The 25,184-nt window shown below is 42.6% G+C and overlaps 1 protein-coding gene across 2 annotated transcripts in view; it reads right to left on the bottom strand.

The window, feature by feature from the left end:
* Positions 1-25,184, bottom strand: part of pabir2 (PABIR family member 2) — a 141,454-nt gene that overhangs the window by 22,108 nt on the left and 94,162 nt on the right. For both annotated transcript variants that reach the window (XM_059976651.1, XM_059976649.1), the window contains exons 6-8: positions 20,265-20,357; positions 13,124-13,212; positions 1,402-1,466 (exon numbers count right to left, since the gene is read on the bottom strand). In XM_059976651.1, the coding sequence (XP_059832634.1) occupies positions 1,402-1,466; positions 13,124-13,212; positions 20,265-20,357 (247 nt within the window). The remainder of the gene's footprint in view (positions 1-1,401; positions 1,467-13,123; positions 13,213-20,264; positions 20,358-25,184) is intronic.

The raw sequence follows: 25,184 nt of genomic DNA, 5'->3' as shown, positions 1-25,184 counted from the left end.
AATTTTGAGAGCTAGGTAGAAAGGTGAGAAGCAGGACCTGGATTGCCGCCTGTGCCACGCGCCAGTGATGGTAGAAACAGGATGATTTGGCAGATAAATGCGTAGCTGAGAGGCTGGTTCAGGAGCAGGGCTTCAAGTTCTTGGATCATTGGGATCTCTTCTGGGAGAGGTCTGACGGGTTGCACCTGAATCCGAGGGGAACCAATATTCTCACGGACAGTTGAAAGATGTGACATAGGATCAGAAGATGTTGAATTCTTGTGAGTTGAGTTAAGAAACTGCAAGGGTAAAAGGATCCTGATGGAAGTTATATACATGCCTCCAAACAGATTACAGTAGAAAATTGAAAGAATAGGCAAAAAAAAGTATCAGATGAAATACAGTGTTGGGAAATGTATGATAATACATTTTGGTAAAAGGAACAATAGTGCGGACTAATATCTAAATGGGGAGAATGTTCAAGCATCAGAGGTGCAGAGGGACTTAGGAGTTCTTGTGCAACACTCCCAGAAGGTTAATTTACAGACTGAGTCTGTAGTAAAGAAGACAAATGCAATGTTAGCTTTTATTTCAAGGTTAATAGAATATAAAAGGAAGGAAATGATGCTAAGCATTTATAAGACACTAGTCAGGCCACACTTGTAGTATTGTCAAGTTTTGGGCCCCATATCTCAGAAAGGATGCATTGTCATTGGAGAGAGTCCAGAGGAAGTTCTGAGGATGATTCCAGGAATGAAAGGGTTAACATACAAAGAGTCTTTAGCAGCTTTGGGCCTGTACTTGCTGGAATTTAGAAGAATGCATGAAGATCTCATTGAAACCTACTGAATGTTGAAAGGACTAGATAGGATGGAGATGTTGAGAGGATATTTCCTATGCTGGGGGTATCCAGAACTAGAGGGCACAGCCTCAAAATTGAGGGGCAACCCTTCAGAATAGAGGCTAGAAGGATTTTTTTTTTAGCCAGAGAGTAGTATATCTGTGGAATGCTCTGCCACGGACTGCGGTGGAGACCAAGTCAGTGTGTATATTGAAGGCAGAAGTTGATCATTTCCTATCATTCAGGACATTAAAGGATATGGCGAAAAGACAAGAGTATGGGGTTGAGTGGGATCTGGGGTCAGCTGACTTGATGGGTTGATTGGTCTAATTCTGCTTCTATGTCTTACATACTAACTTGTAGAACAGTTACAGAATGTATGATGTTGTGGGCATCACTGAATCATGGCTGAAAGACTACAGCTGGGAGCTTAATGTCCAAGGACACACATCGTACCCAAAGGACAGGCATGAAGGTAGAGGGTGCAACGTTGCTCTGTAGGTAACCCATCCACCCACACAGGCTACAAGAACTTGCTGTGTTTAAACTGCCTTCATATTTGAAATAAGAAAACTATTTACCTTTTCGTTTCAAAGGTCCCAGCACACTGGGCCTGATGCAGTTGATGGGGCTCTGACTTCTCCTTCTGAGTGTACAACGGAGATCAACAAATTAAAACCAACAAGTTTTCTGTCATTTCAAAATTCTATGATTAATAAATGATAAGATAAAGAATCGAGGTGCTCCCCAGAAACCCAAAGAGGTTTTGATGGGCACTGTTGGGAGCACTGAAATCTCTCTGAAAGCAAATGGCTCCTCTGCAGAGAAGCTTCTCAGGGTCATATAAAGCAGTCAGATATTCAATACGAATATAAAACCATTTCACAGAATCTTGACTTAAATGATGCTGATAAATACATTTATATAAAGAGAAATTGTACTTTTCCACACATAGTATAAACGGTACACTTCACTTCAGGTTTTAACACTGTACTGATTTGGAAGGGTTCTAAAAGCATCATTGCATTAATGGTAACATCAGCACCCATGCTGTTCAGATTGGGGTCAAAAACCTCAAGTCAAGTCAAGTCACTTTTTATTGTCATTTCGACCATAACTACTGATATAGTACATAGTAAAAATGAGACAACATTTTTCAGGACCATGGTGCTACATGAAACAATACAAAAACTACACTCAACTATGTAAAATAACACAAAAAACTACACTAGACTACAGATCTACCCAGGACTGCATAAAGTGCAAAAAACAGTGCAAGCATTACAATAAATAATAAACAAGACAATAGGCACAGTAGATGGCAGTAAGTTGGTGTCAGTCTAGACTCTGGGTATTGAGGAGTCTGATGGCTTGAGGGAAGAAACGGTTACATAGTCTGGTTGTGAGAGCATGAATGCTTCGGTGCCTTTTCCCAGATGGCAGGAGGGAGAAGAGTTTGTATGAGGGGTGCATGGGGTCCTTCATAATGCTGTTTGCTTTACAGATGCAGTGTCTGGTGTAAATGTCTGTAATGGCGGGAAGAGAGACCCCGATGATCTTCTCAACTGGCCTCACTATCCGCTGCAGGGTCTTGCAATCCGAGATGGTGTAATTTCCAAACCAGGCAGTGATGCAGCTGCTCAGGATGCTCTCAATACAACCTCTGTAGAATGTGGTGAGGATGGGGGGTGGAAAATGGATTTCCCTCACCCTTCGCAGAAAGTAGAAACGCTGCTGGGCTTTGTTTGCTATGGAGTTGGTATTGAGAGTCCAGGTGAGATTCTCTACCAGGTGAACACCAAGATATTTGGTGCTCTTAACAATCTCTACCGAGGGCATCGATGTTCAGTGGAGAGTGGTTGCTCAATGCCCTCCTGAAGTCAATAACCATCTCTTTTGTTTTGCTCACATTCAGAGACAGGTTGTTGGCTCTGCACCAGTCCATTAGCCACTGCACCTCCTCTCTGTATGCTGACTCATTGTTCTTGCTGATGAGACCCACCACGGACATGTCATCGGCAAACTTGATGATGTGTTTCGAGCTGTGTGTTGCAGCGTAGTTGTGGGTCAGCAGAGTGAACAGCAGTGGACTGAGCACACAGCCCTGGGGGGCCACCGTGCTCAGTGTGATGGTGTTGGAGATGCTGCTTCCGATCCGGAATGACTGAGGTCTCCCAGTCAGGAAGTCAAGTATCCAGTTGCAGAGGGAAGTGTTCAGGCCCAGTAGGCTCAGCTTTCCAATCAGTTTCTGAGGAATGATCATGTTGAATGCTGAACTGAAGTCTATGAACAGCATTCGAACGTATGTGTCTTTATTGTCCAGGTGGGTTAGGGCCAGGTGGAGGGTGATGGCAATGGCGTCGTCTGTTGAAAGGTTGGGATGGTACACGAACTGCAGGGGGTCCAGTGAGGGGGGCAGCAGGGTCTTGATGTTCCTCATGACGAGCCTCTCAAAACACTTCATGATGATGGATTTGAGTGCAACGGGAGCAACCACATGTGAGCACCCATGCTGTTCAGATTGGGGTTGAAAACCTGTGTGAGTACCCATGTTGTCAAGATTGGGGTTGAGGCCCTGTGTTGGGACCTATGCTTTTCAGATTGGGTTTAAGGCCCTGTGTTGGGACCTATGTTGTTCAGATTGGGGTTGAAAACCTGTGTGAGCACCCATGTTGTCAAGACTGGGGTTGAAGCCTTGTGTTGGGACCTATGCTGTCATGAACATCACAAGGTACAAGTTCAATGCCCTTATGAGAACAGAGGAGCGGACCAATTGAGATTCACTGACACGGAAACTTGTAGCAACATCATTAGCACTTTTGAGGATTAAACTCAATTCTTTTATGCCTCGTAATGGAAAGCCACATTAACAGACATAGAATACTACAGAATCAAGCCCTTCAGCCCATCTAGACCATGCTGAAATATTACTCTGCTTAGTCCCATTGACCTGCACTCATGTGGAACAGGAATTCTGTCCGGTCTGCATGGAATACATCTGACATTTGGGCCCAAGTGGAATACACTTGATCTTTGGACCACATGGAATACCACAAGATTAAGATATAGGACCCAAATTAGGCCATTTGGCCTATTGAGTTCGCATTGCCATTTCATCATGGCTGATCCAGTTTTCCTCTCAGCCCCAATTTCCTACTTTCTCCCCGTAATCACTGCATGCCCAGACCATTCAAGAAACTATCAACCTCTGCCTTAAATATACATAAAGTCTTGGCCTCCACAGCTTCCTGTGGCAATGAATTCCACAGATTCACCACTCTGTGGCTAAAGAAATTCATCTTCGTTTCAAAAAGACGCCTCTCTACTCTGAGGCTGTGTCCTCCAGTCTTACATTCTCCCACCATAGGAAACATCCTCTCCACATCCACTCTGTTAAGGTCTTTCACCACTCAAAAGGGTTCAATAAGGTCACCCTTCATTCTTCTGAATACCAGAGCCATCAAACGCTCTTCATATGATAAGCCATTTAATCCTGGAATCATTTTTATGAACCACCTTTGAACCCTCTCCAGTTTCAGCACATCCTTTCTGAGATGAAGGGCCCAAAACAGCTCACAATACTCCAAGTGAGGCCTCATAAAGCCTCAACATTACCGCCTCACATTTATACTTCAGTTCTCTTGAAATGAATGCTAACAATGCATTTGCCTTCCTCACTCAGACTCAACCAGCAAATCCTGTGGATGCAAACGGGACACCCAGACGGTATGTTTCCTACCCAGCTGTCAGGGTCAGGTACATCTCGGATCATATCCAAAATATTCTGGAGGGGGAGGGAGAGCAGACGGACATCTTGGTGCAGATTGGTACCAATGACATAGAAAAGAAAAGCAAAGAGGTCCTAAGAGAGTAGAGACCTAGGCAGAAAGCTGAGAAGCAGGACCTTCTTTTTTGATTGCTACCTGTGCCACATGCCAGTGAGGGTGGAAACAGGATGATTTGGAAGATAAATGCATGGTTGAGAAGCTGGTGCAGGGGGCAGGGCTTCAGGTTCTTGGATCATTGGGATCTCTTTTGGGGGAGGTATGACCTATACGTAAATGACAGGTTGTACCTGAACTCAAAGGGGACCAATATTCTCAAGGGCAGGTTTGTTAAAGCTGTTGGGGTAGGTTTAAATAATTCAGCAGGGGGTGGAAACCAGAGTGGAAGGACTCTGAGTAGGAGGGATGGTTAAAAAAAAAAGCAAAGATAGCGTGTAGTCAGAGTTTCAGGAAGGCAGATGATAGAACAAAATAGCAGCCAAAAGGGTGAGTATCAGTGTATTAAGGATGCAGAATCAAAAAGGGTAGCAAATACAGTATTCAAAGTGTTTTATCTCAATCCATGAAGTATTAGAAATAAGGTGGATGATCTTGTTGCACTTTTACAGATTGTTGGGTAGGATGTAGTGGCCATCACTAAATTGTGGTTGAAGGATGTTTGTAGTTAGCAGCTGAATGTCCAAGGTTACATGTTATATCGGAGAGATAGGAAGGTAGGCAAAGGGGGAGGCATGACTCTACCACTGAAGAATCGTATCAAATCTGTAGAAAGATGTGACATAGGACAGGAAGATGTTGAATCCTTGTGCGTTGGGTTAAAAAAACTGCAAAACCCTGTTGGCAGTTTTATACAAGCCTCCCAACAGTGGCTGGAATGTGGACCACAGATTACAACAGGAAACAGAAAGGCGTGTCAAAAGGGCAATGTTATGATAGTCATGGGAAATTTTAACACGCAGGTCGATTGGGGAAAAAAGGGTTGGTAATGGATCTCAAGAGAGTGAGCTTGTTGAATGCCTATGAGTTGGCTTTTTACAGCAGTTTGTCATTGACCCAAGAAGGGGATCAGCTATACTGGATTGGGTGTCATGTAATGAACTGGAAGCTTAAAGAACCCTTAGGAACCAATTATCACAATATGATTGTGTACAACTTGAAATTGATAGGGAGAAAATAAAGTCTGATATAGCAGTATTTCAGTGGAGTAAGGGAAATTACAGTGGTATGAGAGAGGAGTTGGCCAAAGTAAATTGGACGGAGATGCTGGCAGGGATGACAGCAGAGCAGCAATGGTGTGCATTTATGGGAAAAATGAGGAAGGTACCAGATAGATGTATTCCAAAAATGAAAAAATACTCAAATAGCAAAAGGGAAGTCAAAGCTAATGCAAAAGCAAAAGGGAAGGCATACAACAAACCAAAAATTAGTGGGAAGATGGAGGATTGGGAAACTTTTAAAAACCTACAGAAATCAACTATAATAATCCTTAGGAAGGAAAAGATGAAATATGAAAGCAAACTAGCAAACAATATCAAAGTGCATAGTAACAGCTTTTTCAAGTATCTAAAAAACAAAGAAGAGAGTGGATATAGGACCACTAGAAAATGAGCCCGGAGAAATAATAACAGGGGACAAGGAGATGGAAGGTGAACTGAATAAGTATTGTGCCATCAGTCTTCACTGTGGAAGACACTAGCAGTGTATCAGATGTTGAAAGGTGCGAGGGAAGAGGAAGTGAGTGCAGTTGCTACTCCTTGTAAGGTGCTCAAAAAGCTGAAAGACCTAAGGAAACATAAGTCACCCAGACCAGATGAACTGCACCTTGGGGCTCTGAAAGAAGTAATGATAAAGATTTTGGAGGTATTAGTAATGATCTTTCAAAAATCTTTGGACCTGTTGGAATTCTTCAATGACAGGCATTGATCGTGTGGATAGTCAGAAGCTTTTTCCCTAGGGCTGAAATAGCTGCCACAAGAGGGCACAGGTTTAAGGTAGTTGGGAGCAGGTACAGAGAAGATGTCAGGGGTAAGATTATTATGCAGAGAGTGGTGACTATGTGGAATGGGCTGCCAGCAACAGTGGTGGAGGCGGATACAATAGGGTCTTTTAAGAGTCTTTTGGATAGGTACATGGAGCTTAGAAAAATAGAGGGCTATGGGTAACCCTAGTAATTTCTGAGCTAGGGACGTGTTCGGCACAAATTTGTGCTGAAGGGCCTGTGTTGTGCTGTAGGTTTTCTATGTTTCTTTGAGGAGATTACAAGTAGGATAGATAAAGGGGATCCAGTGGAAGTTGTAGATTTGGGCTCTCAAAAGGCCTTTGACAAGGTGCCACACATGAGGCTGCTTGCCAAGTTAAAACCCCATGCTATTACAGGAAAGTTACTAACTTGGTTAGAGGACTGGCTGGTAGGAGGCAGTGAAAGGGAATAAAAGGATCCTTTTCTGGTTGACAGGGGTACTGCTGGGACAGCTTCAATAATTCAGATGATTGGAATAGATCCTGCTGTTGCCAAGTTTGCAGAGGATACTAAGATTGGTGGAGGGGCAGGTAGTGTTGTGGAAACAGGTAGGAATGCAGAAGGACTTAGACAGATTAGGAGAATGGGCAAGAAAGTGGCAAATGAAATACAATGTTGGAAAATACATGGTCATGCAGTTTGGTAGTAAATATAAATGTGCAGACTATTTTCCAAAGGGGGAGAAAATCCAAAAAATGGAGATGCAAAAGAACTTGGGAGTCCTTGTGCAGAACATCCTAAAGGTTAACTTGCAGGTTGAGTCGGTGAGGAAGAAGGCAAATGCAATGTTAGCATTCATTTCAAGAGGCATTGAATACAGGAGTAGAGATGTGACGCTGAGGCTTTATAAGGTACTGGTGAGGCCTCACCTTGAGTATTGTGAACAGTTTTGGGCTCCTCATCTAAGAAAAGATGTGCTGGCACTGGAAAGGATGTTCACAAGTATGATTCTGGTAATGAAACGAACGCATGTTAGCCTTGGGACTCTACTCACTGGAATTTAAAAGGATGAGAGGAGATCTCATTGAAACCTTTAAAGTGTTGATAGGCCTAGAAAGTGTAGACGTGGAAAGGATATTTCCCACTGCGGGTGAGTCTTGGACAAGAGAGCACAGCCTCAGGATAGAGGGCCATCCATTTGAAACAGAGATGTGGAGAAATTTCTTCAGCCAGAGGGTGATGAATTTTGGAATTTGTTACCACAGCTGTAGAGGCTAGGTCTTTGGGTGCATTTAAGACAGAAATTGATAGGTTCTTCATTGGACACGGCATCAAAGGTTACAGGCTAAAGGCCGAAGTGTGGGCTTCAGAAGCAGGGAAAAGGATCAGCCATGACTGAATGGCGAGCAAACTTGATAGGCCAAATGGCCTAATTCTGCTCCTCTGTCTTATGTTCTATTAACCTTTAGGAAAATCATGCACAAGGACCCCAAATTCCTTTGCGCCTCAGATTTTTGAATTTTCTCTCTATTTGGAAAATAATCTTCCTTTTGTTCTTTCTGCCAAAGTGCTTGACCATTTACTTCCCAACACTGTATTCCATCTGCCACTTCTTTGCCCATTCTTTTAATCTAAGTCTTTCTAAGCCTTTTCCTAAAAACTACATGCTCTTCAACTATCATATCATCCACAAACTTTGCAACAAAGCCATCAATTCTATAATGCAAATCATTGGCATATTGACACTGTGGTCCCAAGACAGACCACTGTGAAATGTCACCAGTCACTGGCAGCCAACCAGAAAAGGGTTCCTTAATTCCCACTCTTTGCCTCCCTCCAATCAGCCAATGCCTTGCCCATGCCAAAATCTTTACTGTTATACCATCAGCTTGAAGCCCTGTCAAAGGCCTTTGGAAAATCCAAGTACACAACATCAACCAATTCTCCTGTCTATCCTGCTTGTTATTTCTTCAAAGAATTCCAACAGATTTGTCAGGCAAGATCTTCCCTTGACGAAACCATGTTAACTACAGCCTACTTCATAATGCATCTCCAAGTACCCTGAGATCTCATCCTTAATAATCTACCGCTGAGGTCAGTCTAACTGCCCTATATCATTACCTTTCTCTATTTCCCTCCCTGTTTGAAGAGTAGAGTGATATTTACAATTTTCCAGTCTTCCATAATCATTCCAGAATCTAGTGATTCTTGAAAGATCATTTCTAATATCTCCACAATCTTGTCAGCCCCCTCCTTCAGAACCCCGGGGTGTACACCAACTGGTCCAGGTGACTTATCTATCCTCAGACCCTTTTAGTTTCCCAAGAGCCTTCTCCCTAGTAACGGTAACTTCACACACTTCATGACCCCTAACAGCTGGAACTTCCACCATGGTGCTAGTGTCTTCCACAGTGAAGACTGATGCAAAATACTTATTCAGTTCATCCACCAATCCCTTGTCCCCCATTACTTCCTCTCCAGACTATGTAACAGTTTTCTCCCCCAAGCTATCAGACTCCTCAATACCCGAAGCCTGTACTAACACCTTGCCCTACTGTCCTGTTCATTATTTATTGCAATGCCTGCATTGTTTTTGTGCACTTTATGCAGTCCAGTATAGGTCTACAGTCTAGTGCAGCTTTCTCTGTGTTTTTTTTATTACGGTGCGCTGAAGGCACTGCCCGAGTCAGTGGTGGAGGCAGATACACTAGTGAAATTTAAGAGACTACTAGACAGGTATATGGAGGAATTTAAGGTGGGGGGGGGGGATATATGGGAGGCAGGGTTTAAGGGTCGGCACAACATTGTGGGCCAAAGGGCTGGTACTGTGCTGTACACCCACCTGGGGTATGTTCTATCACCCACCCCAGGGAGTGTATTCCAGGCACCCACCACTCTTGGTAAAAAAAAACTTGCCCTATGTATCTCCTTTGAACTTAGCCCCTCTCACCTGAAATGCATTCCCTTTGTTATTATATATTTTGACCCTGGAAAATAGATAGTCTGTAAACTCTATCTATGCCTTTCATAACCTTACACACCACTGTCAAACCTTTCCACAGCCTTCACTTTTCCAAGAAAACAACCCAAATTTGTCCAACCTATTGTTAGAGCACATGCCTTCTAATCCAGGAAACACTCTGGTAAACCTCTTCTGAACCCTTTCTAAAGCCTTCACGCGCTTCCTATAATGAGAGAACCGGAAGTGTAAGCAATACTGCAGATGCAGCACAAGTTGTTTTATAAAGCTGCAACATAACTTCCTGAATCTTGAACTCATTTCTCTGTAATAATCTGAAACAAAATGAAAATGTGTATTAAAGAAGCAATGTTAGCAAAATGATAGGATGGGCAAATAGTTTTCTAGATTGCAAGGTGACAGACAACAGTGTTCACAAGGATTTCAGAGGGTTAGGACTGTGATATGGACATTTCATCATTTCAACTTTTGCAAATGACAGGAAACTGAATGAAGGAACAGTCACATAGGAAACTATCTGAAATAATAAATGAAAATTAATGCAAGTCAGGGCAAAATAATTCAAAATGGAGGGACAATTCAGAAGAGGAGAAAAGAACAAGCTGAGTGGGAACAACAGCTGTACAAAACTTTAGTCAGGCCATTGTAAGCTGTTCTGGTAGCCCCATTATAGGAAGGATGTGGAGGATTAGGAGAGGGTAGAGAAGAGATTCACCAGGATGTTGTTTGGATTAGAAAGCATTCGCTCTAAGGAGAGGTTGGACCAAGTTAGATTGTTTGTTTGGCAGCGTCAGAGACTGAGGCGATGACCTGATAGGTAAAGTAAATCATAAGAGGCATAAATAGGTAGACCACGTGCAGGCAGATAGCATTAGTTTAATTTGACATTGTGCTTAGCACAGACATTATGGGCTGAAGGGCCAGTTCCTGTGCTGTTCTGTGGAGTGTAGCTTCAGACAGCTCAGACACATTGGACCAAGAGCACTTTTACCACGGTCAGCCTGTCCCAAAGGAAATAGATCATGTCGTAGTGAGGCAGTCATTCAGAATGTTTCACACAACAGTGCATCAACAATCTTTTCCCTGTTACTATTATTGGAAATAAGACATTGGCAATTATAGCATATCCCATGTGACACCCATATAGAAAATGAGTATTATATATATACTAATTGAGTATATATGAGTTGGTATTTATCAGAAAAAAGCATGGATATGGCATTGATCCTGGGAAAATCTGTTACCGATCCTCTGCCTTTATTCAACATCCTGTCACTGTCATCAGTTCCACTAGCCTCAGTCTATTCCACATGGATTTTTATCACTCTTTCAGAAATGCATGTAGATTTTGGATGTGGCAGAGCTCAGACGTGCAGAAGGGTTCAACCAGGACGTTGCCTGGAATGGAGAGTCTGGGTTTATTTTCATTGCAATGGAGGGGTGAACTTAGAGGTTTATAAAATTATAGAGGCAGAGGCAAGACAGAAAGTCAGAGTCTTTTTCCAGAAAGGGGAATCACTAGAGGACAGGTTTAAGGAGAGGGGAGAAATATAAAGGAGATTTGAAGGGCAAATTTTTCAGACAGTGTGGTGGTAAAGGCAGCTAGAATTACACTTGGTTAGATAATTGGGTAGGAATGTTTTGGAATGATACAGGTTGAAAGGCAAATGGGATTAGTAGTGAGAGGCACAGTGGTTGATGTAGACAATGTTTTGTGCTGCATATTTCTGACTCTAAGCCCATGTAGACGACATACACATAGCTCCCTCATCAACACAATTTACAGTTAACAACGTGGGAGAATTCAAAGCGGCTTTTTGTTTCAGGCCTTTTTCATGCCCTTCCTCACCACTTCTTTCAATATACTAACACCCTTCACTTGTTTGAGCAAAGTCCACACCAGTTCACCTTCACCTTGAACTCTATTCACTTTCAGAAAAGCCGAAGTGCAACTTGTGTGGCTCCAAACTCTACCTGTTGCTCTGCAGGGTAAGTGGAATAGTATTGCTTTTATTGCTCCTCCATTCACTTTCTTCACCATTATATTGATGACCCACCCCCTTTTCACTTGAACATGGTCCATATCTGACTCTTCCCTTTTCTGACTTAAACATGGAACATTACAGCACAGGAACAGACCCTTTGGCCATGACACTGGTACCAATCATGATGTTAGTTTAGTTGCATATCTGCCTACATATGGTCTTTCTCCTTCAACACCCTGACTGTGGATGCGTCTAAATGTTTCTTGAACGATGCTATCATATCTGCTTCCTGACAAATAGTTGTTACAGGTGTTTACCATTCTGTTTGAAAACAAGTTACTGCAGAAATTTTCTTCAAACTTTCTCTGTCTCACCTTAAAGATTTGTTCTCTAGTATTTGATACTTACATCCTGGGAAAAAATCTTCACCATCTTCATCATTTTCTCCTAGGTCATTGTCAACAATTCTCTTTTCTACAATCCCTGTACATCTGTTCTGCACTTTCCCAGTGCCCGCATTCCCTGTCGCAGCAGAAGCCAGCTCCACGTTACAGTTTGGAATATCGCACAAAATATGTGGTTTGCTGTTTGACAACTATATTAACCTGTGCGACGAGCGTTAATGGTTTTTGGATCTGTTCTAGACCAGATTCTCCCATCTACTACACTACTTCTCATCTTCAGCTTTATTTCTATTTTTGATCTCACTTTTTTTCCTTTTCTGCGTGAAGATGGTTCTTTTGAAGACCCTGACCTGGAGTTACACTCTTACTTCAGTTCTTAGCGGGAATGGAATCTGCTCTCAGGGTCTTATGACTGGCTGCTTTTTGATATCCCAAGGACACGGCCTGTTAGATGAGCATGCTTTCAGGGTTCCGGGATTTCGTGGCTCTGGGAACGTGTTGATTCGGGAGTGGGAGTGGGAGAGGGAGAGGGAGAGGAGAGACACAGAGTAATTCGACATACTATTGGGTGAATGAGTAGTTTTGGGGTACTGCAAGTCTATTCATTGTTGCACGCTTGAATGCTCAGTGAAGGGTGTTGATCCTTTTTTGCTGGTGGAGTGGGGGGCCTTGGAGCTCTAATGTTTTAATTGTCATTCATTTTTTGGGGCACTCCTCTGTTTTCGTGGATGTCAGCAAAGAAAAAATTTCAGGATGTATATTGTATACATTTCTCGGACATTAAATGTACCTATTGAAACCTACTTAGTTTCATCATCCAATCTAGAAAACAGCAACTTAGAGTTGTCCAAGTTGAAATTAACAAGGCATTCTATAACTTAACATTACCCAGAGGAGTGCTGAAGGTTATCTCTGTATTAACTCCACCTCTACCCTATTCCTCATGTTAACATAAGCAGCAATGAAGCAGAGGTGTGTTTATCAACAGGGTTAATTATTCCCTTTATCCAGAATGCTGCCAGTTGTTCTGAAATGCACAGTTCACTTGGCTATATCAGAATAACGACAGCTGAGGAATATGTTCTGAAGCTGCCCTGTGAACATTAAAACACTGCTTACTTTTAGCCAAAACTAAAACTGATAAAATTTAAAGTATTACTTGTAACCCTTCCATTCAGATGACACTTACGTGGCAAATCTGCGTGTTGGGCTGGGGTTCGGACTTGGAGGGAGTCCATTACTGCTGACAAAAATCTGCAGGGAAGGTGAGAAGCATTGCTGTAGGACAGAGAGGGGGGAAAGTGACAATTAATCGTTGCATCATAACAACTGCAGACATGTAGACAGGCACCTGCACACACATGCCACGTGCAGGCACATACATGTAGACAAGCACGTACACGCACGAGTGTGCACACACCATTTGTTATGAAGTGAACGCTGGGTTCAACACTACATGTGACTATGTGAATAAAGGAAAGGACATTGGCTTCCAAAAGTTAAATTTGCGATCATTAGTTAGAACCAAGAGATCTGGACTTCAGCCATGAAGAGAAAATCTGCAGATGCAGGAAATCCAGCCAACACACAAAAATGCTGGAGGAACTCAGCAGGCCAGTCAGCATCTATGGAAAAAAGTACAGTCAATGTTTCGGGCCAGTCTTGGTCTCAGCCCGAAACATCGACTGTACTCTGTTCCACAGATGCTGCCTGGCCTGCTAAGTTCCTCCAGCATCTTTGGACTTTAGCCAATCATGTATAAATACTTCAATTCACTTTCATTTGCTGCTCCTTCTGTGGTCTAAGAGACATTCTTTATTAGTGTAATTATGCTGAAGGGAAAAAGGAAAATGAGTCAGATAAAATAATCTGACATTCTGCAGATGCTGTAAATCTAGAGCAACATACACAAAATGGACACAGGCATCTGCCCACAAACCAACAAAAAAGCAAAACACCCAAACACTAATCCCCCCCCTACCTACACCGTGTCCATATCCTTCCACCTTCCTTACATCCTAACGTCTCTTAAAAGCCTCTCTCAAACAAGAGAGAATCTGCAGATGTTGGAAATCCAAACACACATAAAATGCGGGAGGATCTCAGAAGGTCAGGTACAGTCGACATTTTGGGCCGAGACCTTTTGGCAGGACTCTAATGTATTTGCCTCTACCACCATACCAGGCAGTGCATTCCAGGTGTCCACCACTCTCTGGTATTAGATATTTTAACCCTGGGAAACAGATGCTTTCTGTCCACTCTAGCTATGCCTCTCATAATCTTGTAAACCTTCTGGCTAAAGTCCAGAGAAAATGCTGGAGGAACTTAGCAGATTTCCCCTCAGCCTCCAATGCTCCAGAGAAAACAACCTGTTTATCCAGCCTCTCATTATAGCACATGCCCTCTAAACCAGTCAACATCCTGGTGAACCTCTTCTGCACCCTCTCCAAAGTCTCAACATCCTTCCTATAGTGGGGGGACCAGAACTGTATGCAATACTCCAGATGTGGCCTAACCAGAGTTTTTTAAAGTTGCAACAAAACCTCCTAACTTTGGAACTCAATGCATTCCACAAGACCTGAACCGGTGTAGCCACTTTCAAGGAGCTAAGAACTTGGATCCCAAGATCTCTCTGCTCAGCAACACTGTTAAGGATCTTGCCCTTAAAATAGTGTGCTGCCTCCTTGCATTTGCCCTACCAAGGAACTCAGCAGATTCCTGGAGGAAAGTGCTGAAGGTCAGGCACATCTATAGAAATGAATAAATGGTCGACTTTTGAGCTGAGACAGTTCATCAGGATTGGAAAGGAAGACAAATAAGGGGGTGGGGGGGAAGGAAAGGAGGACAAGCTAGAAGGTGATTGTTTCAGGCAGTTGGGTGGGGGAGGAAGATGAAGTAAGAAGTTGGGAGGTGATAGAGAGAAAAAGTAAGAGCTGGAGAAGAATTAATTCAACAGGAGAGGAGTGTGGACCATGAGAGAAAGAAAGGAGGTAAGGAGAAGTGGTAAGGGGGGGAGGGGAGAGACAACAGAATGGGGAATTGAAGACAGAAGGGGGAAGGGGGAAACTACCCAAAATAGGAAAATGAGGTTTATGTTTAGTCCATTTCAGTATATGCTGACCTACTTCATCCTCAACAAAGGCTACGTCCACACTAGACCAGATAATATTGAAAACACCAGTTTCGCGTAAAAATGATAGGCGTCCACACCAAGCGTTTTTGAAAATACCTCCGTCCATATTAAAACAGGTATTTGGGCGAATCTCCTCCTACTGGACATGTGCAGGACACATCTACAGAAAACAAGCGACATGTTTGGTGTTGAATCTTGCTGCGAATGTGCATGTTTGTGCAGTAACAGACTAGAAAAACTTAAAAGGAAATTGCCAAACAACGGACAGCTGTTGGCTCTTGCGCAGGAGGACTTAAAACTAAAAAAAAAACAATTACTGGAGCGATTAGAGGTGACCGACAGGGAGTTCATCAACAGTATGACCTAGCTGACGACAAACATTGAAAAACTGACTAACTCTGTTGCATTAATAAAGCACCTTGTTAAATGTATATAACAAGTCTGCATCAGTGTTATCTTGTATTTCCATACAATGTTACATTAGGTTGTTACACATCTATTGTCAGATAAGTATTTGCATAAATAGGTAAACCACCTTCAAACGAGCAAGGACAGAAAACAGGGCAAAGTGAGTATACTTATTTATTCAGTAAGTTATGGGTCAAAGTATTTGGTGAGTACATTTCTAACTCTTTTGGTTTCAGTCTTGTTGCCATCTGACATGAAATTGATAGGTTTTGTGGGGGTTGCGTTCAAGAAAACAATGAAATGCCACGCTGCTGCCAATATGTGTTCCAGCACATTATGACAACATTTTTAGAATTCTCCTGTTACCCAACAGACAATAGGTGCAGGAGTAGGCCATTCGGCCCTTCAAGCCAGAACCGCCATTCAAATTGATCATGGCTAATCATCCACAATCAGTACCCTGTTCCTGCCTTCTCCCCATATCCCTTGACCCCACTATCCTTAAGAGCTCTATCTGACTCTTTCTTGAAAGCATCCAGAGAATTGGCCTCCACTGCCTTCTGAGGCAGAGCATTCCATAGATCCACAACTCTCTGGGTGAAAAAGTTTTTCCTCAACTCTGTTCTAAATGGCCTACCCTTATTCTTAAACTGTGGCCTCTGGTTCTGGACTCCCCCAACATCGGGAACATTTTTTCTGCCTCTAGTGTGTCCAATCCCTTAATAATCTTATATGTTTCAATCAGATCTCCTCTCATCCTTCTAAATTCCAGTGTATACATGCTGAGTCGCTCCAATCTTTCGATATATGACAGTCCCACCATCCCAGGAATCAACCTTGTGAACCTGCGCTGCACTCCCTCAATAGCAAGAATGTCCTTCCTCAAATTTGGAGACCAAAACTGCACACAATACTCCAGGTGTGGTCTCACCAGGGCCCTGCACAACTACAGAAGGACCTCTTTGCTCCTATACTCAACTCCTCTTGTTATGAAGGCAAACATGCCATTAGCTTTCTTCACTGCCTGCTGTACATGCATGCTTACTTTCACTGACTGATGAACAAGGACACCTAGATCTCGTTGTACTTCCCCTTTTCCTAACTTGACACCATTCAGATAGTAATCTGCCTTCCTGTTCTTGCCACCAAAGTGGATAACCTCACATTTATCCATATTAAATTGCATCTGCCTACTCACCGAACTTGTCTAAGTCACCCTGCATTCTCCTAACATCCTCCTCACATTTCACACTGCCACCCAGCTTTGTGTCATCTGCAAATTTGCTAATGTTACTTTTAATCCCTTCATCTAAATCATTAATGTACATTGTAAATAGCTGCGGTCCCAGCACCGAGCCTTGCAGTACCCCACTAGTCACTGCCTGCCATTCTGAAAAGGACCTGTTAATTCATACTCTTTGCTTCCTGTCTGCCAACCAATTTTCTATCCATGTGAGTACCCTACCCCCAATACCATGTGCTTTAATTTTGCCCACTAATCTCCTATGTGGGACCTTATCAAAGGCTTTCTGAAAGTCCTGGTACACTACATCCACTGGTTCTCCCTTGTCCACTTTCATAGTTACATCTTCAAAAAATTCCAGAAGATTCGTCAAGCATGATTTCCCCTTCGTAAATCCATGCTGACTCGGACCGAACCTGTTACTGCTATCCATATGTGCCGTTATTTCATCTTTTATAATTGACTCCAGCATCTTCCCCACCACTGAAGTCAGGCCAACAGGTCTATAATTCCTTGTTTTCTCTCTCCCTCCTTTCTTAAAAAGTGGGATAACATTAGCTATCCTCCAATCTCAGGAACTGATCCTGAATCTATAGAACATTGGAAAATGATTACCAATGCGTCCACGATTTCTAGAGCCAGCTATATAGGACCCTGGTCAGACCCCACTTGGGAGTACTGTGCTCAATTCTGGCCGCCTCACTAAGCAAGGATGTAGAAACCATAGAAAGGGTGCACAGGAGATTTACAAGGATGTTGCCTGGATTGGGGAGCATGCCTGATGAGAACAGATTGAGTGAACTCAACCTTCTCTCCTTGGAGGGACAGATGATGAGAAGTGACCTGATAGAGGTGTACAAGTTAATGAGAGGCATTGATCGTATGGATAGTCAGAGGCTTTTTCCCAGGGCTGAAATGGCTACCACAAAAGGGCATAGTTTTAAGGTGCTTGGAAGTAGGTACAGAGGAGATGTCAGGGGTAAGTTGTTTTTTTTTTACGCCTAATCTGCTAATTAAATTTGCCAATGACACGACATTGATTGGCCTAATCCCAAACAATAGCAATGTGGCTGTCAGGGAAGAAATAATCTCTGACACAGTGGTGTCAAGAAAACAACCTCTCCCTCAATGTTGCAAAAACAGAAGAGCTGGTTGTGGATTACAGGAGGAATGGAGATAGGCTAACCCTTATTGACATCAATGGACCTGGGGTTGAGAAGGTGAACAGCTTTAAGTTCCTCGGCATCCACATCACCAAGGATCTCACGTGGTCTGTACACCTCAGTTGTGTAGTGAAAAAGGCACAACAGTGCCTCTTTCACCTCAAACAGTTGAGGTTTGGTATGGGCCCCCAAATCCCAAGAACTTTTTTTTTGCAGGGGCACAATTGAGAACATCCTGTCTGGTTGCATTACTGCCTGGTTTGGGATCTGTACCTCCTGTAATCATAGAATTCTGAAGAGAGTGGTGTGAACAGCCCAGCGCATCTGTAGTTGTGAACTTCCCACTCTGCAGGATATTTATAGAGAGAGGTGTGTAAAAAGGGCCCAAAGGATCATTGGGGACTCGAATCACCCCAACCACAATCTATTCCAGCTGCTACCATCCTGCAATTGGTAGTGCAGCACAAAAGCCAGGACTAACAGGCTCCAGGACAGCTTCTTCCACCAGGCCTTCAGACTGATTAATTCACACTGATTTGAGTGTATTTCTATGTTACATTGATTGTCCTATTTATTATAAACTAGACAACAAGAGTGACCCATTGGGGCACACTTTGAGAGAAAGGTAGTGCAGTCTGATGTGAACAGAATGAACATTAAATTTTCCTGAATGCTATTGGTATTGCTTTGCTTTGGAAATTGAAGAAGAAAATCCAGTATAATGAAGAAAAACGCATAGCAAGGCAAATATAGCTACTCCTCGTTTAATGAAGGATACTTCTGATGGCAACATTCCTAGTTGATCTGCCACCCCTGTGCCTCTTGTAGTCATTCTGGAGACGTGCAGTCCTTTCATGCACCGCATCTTCATCTCTTCAGTTTGTTCTTTGTCTCTGATCTTGGAAATATGCATTTCTCAGCTCCTCTGTCTCTTCCTCTCTCATCTTTTTTGCCCTGACTCTTTAATCCTGGAGTCGTGCAGCACTGGCCTCATCCGATTCTTGTTCTCTCCCTCTCCTTACCGCTTCTCAACGATGTTTGGCATCATCTCTTGACCATAATGTCTCCCTTCTCTTTCCACATGGCATAATTTGGCTGACCATATTTTTTTTTTAATCCTAGTGCTGGATAGAAGACACGAAGCAGTAATATAAAAGGAAGCTGATTATTCTTGATGATGTGGTTAGTACTCTCCTAAATGAACGTGATATAGTCACGCTGTCTTTTGACTGCAGCAAGGGGTTTTATGGGTGTCTCGAAGTACGTCATTACGGGTTACGGGATGTTATGTCATGCTTAAATTTAGAGAAGATCCGATGTTCAATTTCTGAATCTAGTCAAGACTTTTATACATTGTTGGGACCATTTTTGAGTTACTTTCAAAACCTTTGATTTGTTGTAAAAGTACAATTAGTGGCTAATAATATATTTTATTATAAGGGTTTTTTTTTTCCTTTTTGCTTGCTTTTCCTAACAGCTCTGACTTTGGTAGTGGGTTTAGATTTTTTTTGTATAACAATATTATATTTCAATATTACAATTTAATTTAATTTTTATGAATATAGGGTTTTGTTATTGTAACTGTATTTTTAATACAATGTATTTGTTACTATTTTTTTGACTTACAATATATATTTTCTTGCACTCTGTATTCCTTTATGCAGAAACTAATAAAAATATTGAAAGAGAAGTACGTCATTACAATAAGATTTAATGACCTCTTATTGATGGGAGGCAATTAGATCTGTCCCAACCCTGCACATGCTGATGGTGATTGGCAATATGTGACCACTTGAAATAGAGCTGCCCGGCCCTGCCATTTAGCTCTGGTTGGTTTCACTGCTGAGACTGGTCGTGTTCATGCGCCTCAGTGCCGCATCCCGATTTCCACGATGGCAGATCGGCTCTCGGGTGAAAACAGGGCAGTTGATTTTGGTGAATGAACAATTTTATATGAATATATAACCCTGAACTTTGCCTGCATTCTGTAAGTTAGCGTGTTTTAAGTCGATGTAGCCAAAAAAGTGCCGCTGTAATGCACCATTTGCGCTAACTGGAGGTCACAAATAGACAGAGCATGAGGGTTTTAGTAGTTTATAGATTACTATGATTGCACATTTAGACGGATACGTAACGTAAAGATTTTTAATCCTCATGTATGTGACGGATGTAAGAAATAAAGTCAATTCATTTCAATTCACCGCAATGTACTGAAAACAGATTTTAGTTTCACAATGCCCAAGATGGCAAAGGGTCTGCGATCACCATCAGGTAACCCCAAACCAAACTCTGCATCAGCAGCCTACAGTCGACCCACAGAAAATTGTACAAATGGCCTCACTTCCTGGATAACAGTGAGGGCCAGTTCAGTTACATCCCCTACCTTGCCGATGCCTCTGGTTGGTGAAGGAGCTGGTGAGACAGGAATGAAGTCAATGCGCTTGGGTGATGCGGACTTATCCAGGTCATTGTCACTCTGTGGAGAATAACACAAAATAATCCTGTAAAATAACAGCCTTAAATGACACTCTATGTTCATGGCTTCATGAACAGTTCAGAAAACTTGTGGCGGAGAAGAAGCTGCTCCTAAAACATTGAGCGCGTGTCTTTAAGCTCCTATACCTCCTCTCTGATGGTAGTCATGAGGTTGCCAGAGCAGGAGAACATGAATATGTTGAAAGGTTGAATACTCCAGACTCACTTTCAAGGACTTGTTATAACTTGAGCTCCTAGTACTTATTTCATATATATGCACACTTTGTCTTCTTTGACACATTAATTGGTAGTCACTCTTTGTCTGTTTATAAGAACATAAGATAGAAGAACAGAATGAAGCTATTTGGCCCATCGACTCCGCTCTGCCATTTCATCATGGCTGATCCATTTTCCCTCTCGGCCTTAATCTACTACCTTCTCCCGGTATTCCCTTCAAGCCCTGACTAATCAAGAATCGATCAACCTCTGTTTTAAATACCCAATGACTTGGCCTCCACAGCCGCCTCTGGCAACGAATTCCACAGATTCACTACTCCCTGGATAAAGAAATTCTTCCTCATCTCTGTTCTTAAAGGATCACCCTCTGTGCCGAGGCTGTGTTCTCTGGTCCTAGACTCTCCCACCACAGGAAACATCTCTCCACATCCACTCTAACAAGGCTTTCAACATTCAAAAGGTTTTAATGAGGTTACTCCTCATTCTTCTGAATTCCAGTGAAAACAGCTCCTGAGCCATCAAACACTCATCATATAACAAGCATTTCAATCTTGGAATCATTTTCATGAACCACATTTCTTAGATAAGGGGCCCAAACCTGCTCACAATGCTCCAAGTGATGCCTTACCAATGCTTTATAAAGCCTCAACATTACATCCTTGCTTTTATGTTCTAGTCCTCTTGAAATGAAAGCTAACATTGCATTTGCACAAGGACTCCCAGATCCCTTAGCAACCTCAGTGTTTTGTATTTTCTTTCCATTTAGAAAATAGTCGACCTTTTCATTTCTTCTACCAAAGTGCATGATCATACACTTCCTGACCTTGTATTCCATCTGCCATTTCTTTGTCCATTCCCCTAATCTAAGTCCTTCCGTAGCCTCTCTACTTCCTCAAAATTACCTGTTCCTCCACCTATCTTCATATCGTCTATACACTTTGTAACAAAGACATCAATTCCATCATCCAGATCATTGACATGTAACGTAAAAAGAATAATTCCCAACACAGACCACTGTGGAACACCACTAGTCACCATCAGCCAACCAGAAAAGGCTCCCTTTATTCCACTCTTAGCCTCCTGCCAATCAGCCATTGCTTTATCCATGTAATACCATGGGCTTGTAGCTTGCGTGTGGCACCTTGTCAAAGGCCTGAAAATCCACGTAAATAACATAGTGATTCTCCTTTGTCTGTCCTGCATGTACTTCTTCAAAGATTTACAACAAATTTATCAGGCAAGATTTTCCCTTGAGAAAACCATGCTGACTACAGTCTATTTTATCATGTGCCTCCAAGTACTCTGACACTTCATCCTTAAGATTCGACTCCAGGCCACTGAGGTCAGAGGAACTGGCCTATAATTTCCTCTCTTCTGCCTCTAACCCAACTTGAGTGACATTTGTAATTTTCCAATCTTCCAGAACCATTCCAGAATCTAGTGATTCTTGAATGATCATTATCAATGCCTCCACAATTTCTTCAGCCACCTTTCAAAACTCTGGCGTGAACACCATCTGGTTCGTGTGACTTATCTACCTTCAGAGCTTTCAGTTTCCAAAGAACCTTCTCTCTAGTTACGATAAATTCACACACTTCACGACCCCTGACACCTGGAAGTTCCACAATATACTGCTAGTGTCTTCCACAGTGAATACTGATGCAAAATGCTTATTAATTTTGTCCACTATTTTGTTGTCCCCCATTACTACCTCTCCAGTATAATTTTCCAGCTCTCCACTGTTGGTATCCACTTTCGCCTCTCTTTTACACTTTATGTATCTGAAGAAACTTCTGGAGTCCTCTTTAATATTATTGTCTAACTTACTTTTATATTCCATCTTTACCTTCTTATTGACTTTTTTTAGTTTCCTTCTGTTGGTTTTTAAAAGCTTCCCAATCCTCCAAATTCCCTTTAATTTTTGTTCTATTTTTTGTTCTCCCTGTCTTCGATTTCCTTTGTCAGCCACTGTTACGTCATCCTCCCTTTAGACTACTACTTCTCTGGGATGTATAGATAGATAGACACTTTATTTATCCCAAAGGAAATTACAGTGTCTTTTAGAAGTAAGAAAGAAAGAATAACAAAAAGTTACCTCAAACAATCTAACAGGAGGGGGGTCATCATTTAGGTTGACTCATTATAGAGCCTAATGGGCCAGCATAAGAATGACCTTTTATTGCACCTCTTTGGAGCAGCACAGTTGTCTTAGTCATCTACCTCTCCTATATCTATCTTATGCCTTCCAATTTGCTCCCAGAAACTCCAGCATTTGCTGTTCTGCCATCATCTCCACTAGTGTCCCCTTCCAGCCAACTTTTGCAATCCTCTTCACATCTGAGCCTCAGTGCCAGAGACCCTGTCACTGCAGCTCCTCTCTGGTAGGTCATCCCCTTGACAACATCCCTCTCTCTGACATTCTACTGCATCTCACTGAGAAACATAGCTATAGTGTGTAATTAGATTGCCTTGAAAATGAAACTCAGTTAGACTGCCTCCACATTTAGAATGTATACACCGGGGGTCGGCAACCCGCGGCTCCGAAGCCGCATGTGGCTCTTTTACGTCTGTGCTGCGGCTCCCTGTTGCTTTGGGAAATAATTGGTTGTGGCGACCCTTTTCCTGGCACATCCGAACCGACTCACAATTAGATAGCCTACGGGGGTTTGCGAGCACAGAGCTTTGGAGCCTCTGCGCCATGGGGGGCAGGTTGAGGGAGGCTTAAAAGTGAGGCTGAAGATTTCGAATAAAGTTTTTTCCTTCGACTGCAGTTACCGACTCCGTGTCGTAATTTTAGCGCTGCGTGTAGCACACCGCTACATGGTCAGTATTTAATTAAAATGTATTTTATGTTAGTTTGTTAGTTTTTGAAATGTAAATCTAAATTTGAAGATTATGGTGATCTTGTACAATCTAAATAAGACTTTGTGGCGACCCATTTCCTGACACATCCGAACCGGCTCACAATTAGCCAGCGTTCAGGCTAAGGGAGATAGCCTACGGGGGTTTGTGAGTACGTGTCTTTTGCAGCATCCGAGCCCATGGGGGGCGGGTTGAGGGAGGCTTAAAAGCAAGGCTGTTTAATTCGAATAAAGCTATCTTTGACTGCAGTTTACTGACTGCGTGTAGCACACCGCTACAACGTGTTTTTATCGCTGGCTGTCCAGAGGGGAGGTGCTGAAACGCTTTGTCGCGTGTCTGGAAGAAGTGAAAACTTTCCTGGGCAGCAAAGGGCTCACCTTTCCTGAGCTGGAACAGCCAGAGTGGCTGGAAAAGCTACACTTCATGGTAGACATGACAGCGCACCTGAACACGCTGAACACAGCTCTTCAACGGGGTAAGGACGTACAGCCCTGCACATGTTGGAGGATGACGTTGACGTCAACTTGCGCTCGAATGCCAAAACATCCTCCAACATGTAGCTTTATTCGAACTAAACAGAAAGGCACATTGTCTCACTTCCCCAATTTGAGAGAGTTCAAAAAAGGTCACGACATGATAAATTCAGAGTATTTACATTCTGCAATCATCGCAATGCAAACATCGTTTGGGAAACGCTTCTGTGAGTTCAGAGAGGGAAAAAACACATTATCCTTCCTGGTCACTCCCCTAAGCATCGATCCATCCCTACTGAATACGACTGCATTGTCAGGTGTGAGTCAACCTGAACAAGGATGATAAATATTTTAATTGCCTATTATTTTACGTATATTCATATGTTTTCATTGTTCAGTGAAATAGTCCTTTTATTTTTCAGGTTGACAGCTGGCTGACGTTATTTTTGGTTTGCTGCTGGCGGCAAATTTAAGTTTGGCGTTTTTCATAAATACAAGAAGGACTCAAATAGACGTTGAGTATTTTACTTAAAAGTAACCTTCAACCCAACGTCTTTTTTTCGGAGGTCAAAATGTTTTTGTTGCATGCAGAAATGTAATTTCGTTTTCTCTGCAGGAGTTCATCAATTTCATAAATGCAACACATTATAGTTTGTTTATACATAGCATAAAGGCAAAACAAAACATTGTATGCATTTTAAGTGTCAAACGGGTTTTGCGGCTCCCAGTGTTTTCTTTTCTGTGGGAAACGGGTCCAAGTGGCTCTTTCAGTGGTAAAGGTTGCTGACCCCTGGTATATACAGTACTTTCTCATTGGCAGACCAAGTTCCCATTCATCTGCAGCAACACACAAAATGCTGGAGGATACTCAGCAAGCCAGGCAGCATCTATAGAAATGAATGAACCATTAGACCATAATACATAGGAGCAGAATTAGGCCATCTGGCCCATAGAGTCTGCTCCGTCATTTCAATCACAGCTGATCTTTTTTTTTAAATCTCCTCCTCAATCCCAGTTCCCAGCGTTCTCCCCATAAGCTTTGATGCCATGTCCAATCAAGAACCTATCAATCTCTGCCTTATATTCATCCAACAACCTGGCCTCCATAGCTGCATATGGCAACAAATTCCACAAATTCACCACCCTTTGGCTAAAGAAATTTCTCTGCATCTCTGTTTTGAAAGGGCACCCCTCTATCCTGAGGCTGTGCCCACTTGTCCTAGACTCTTCCATCATGGAAAACATCCTTTCCACAT

This window comes from Hypanus sabinus, chromosome 8, assembly GCF_030144855.1.
Source record: "Hypanus sabinus isolate sHypSab1 chromosome 8, sHypSab1.hap1, whole genome shotgun sequence".
Lineage (NCBI taxonomy): Eukaryota > Metazoa > Chordata > Chondrichthyes > Myliobatiformes > Dasyatidae > Hypanus > Hypanus sabinus.
This window is presented reverse-complemented; position numbering and strand designations above follow the sequence as displayed.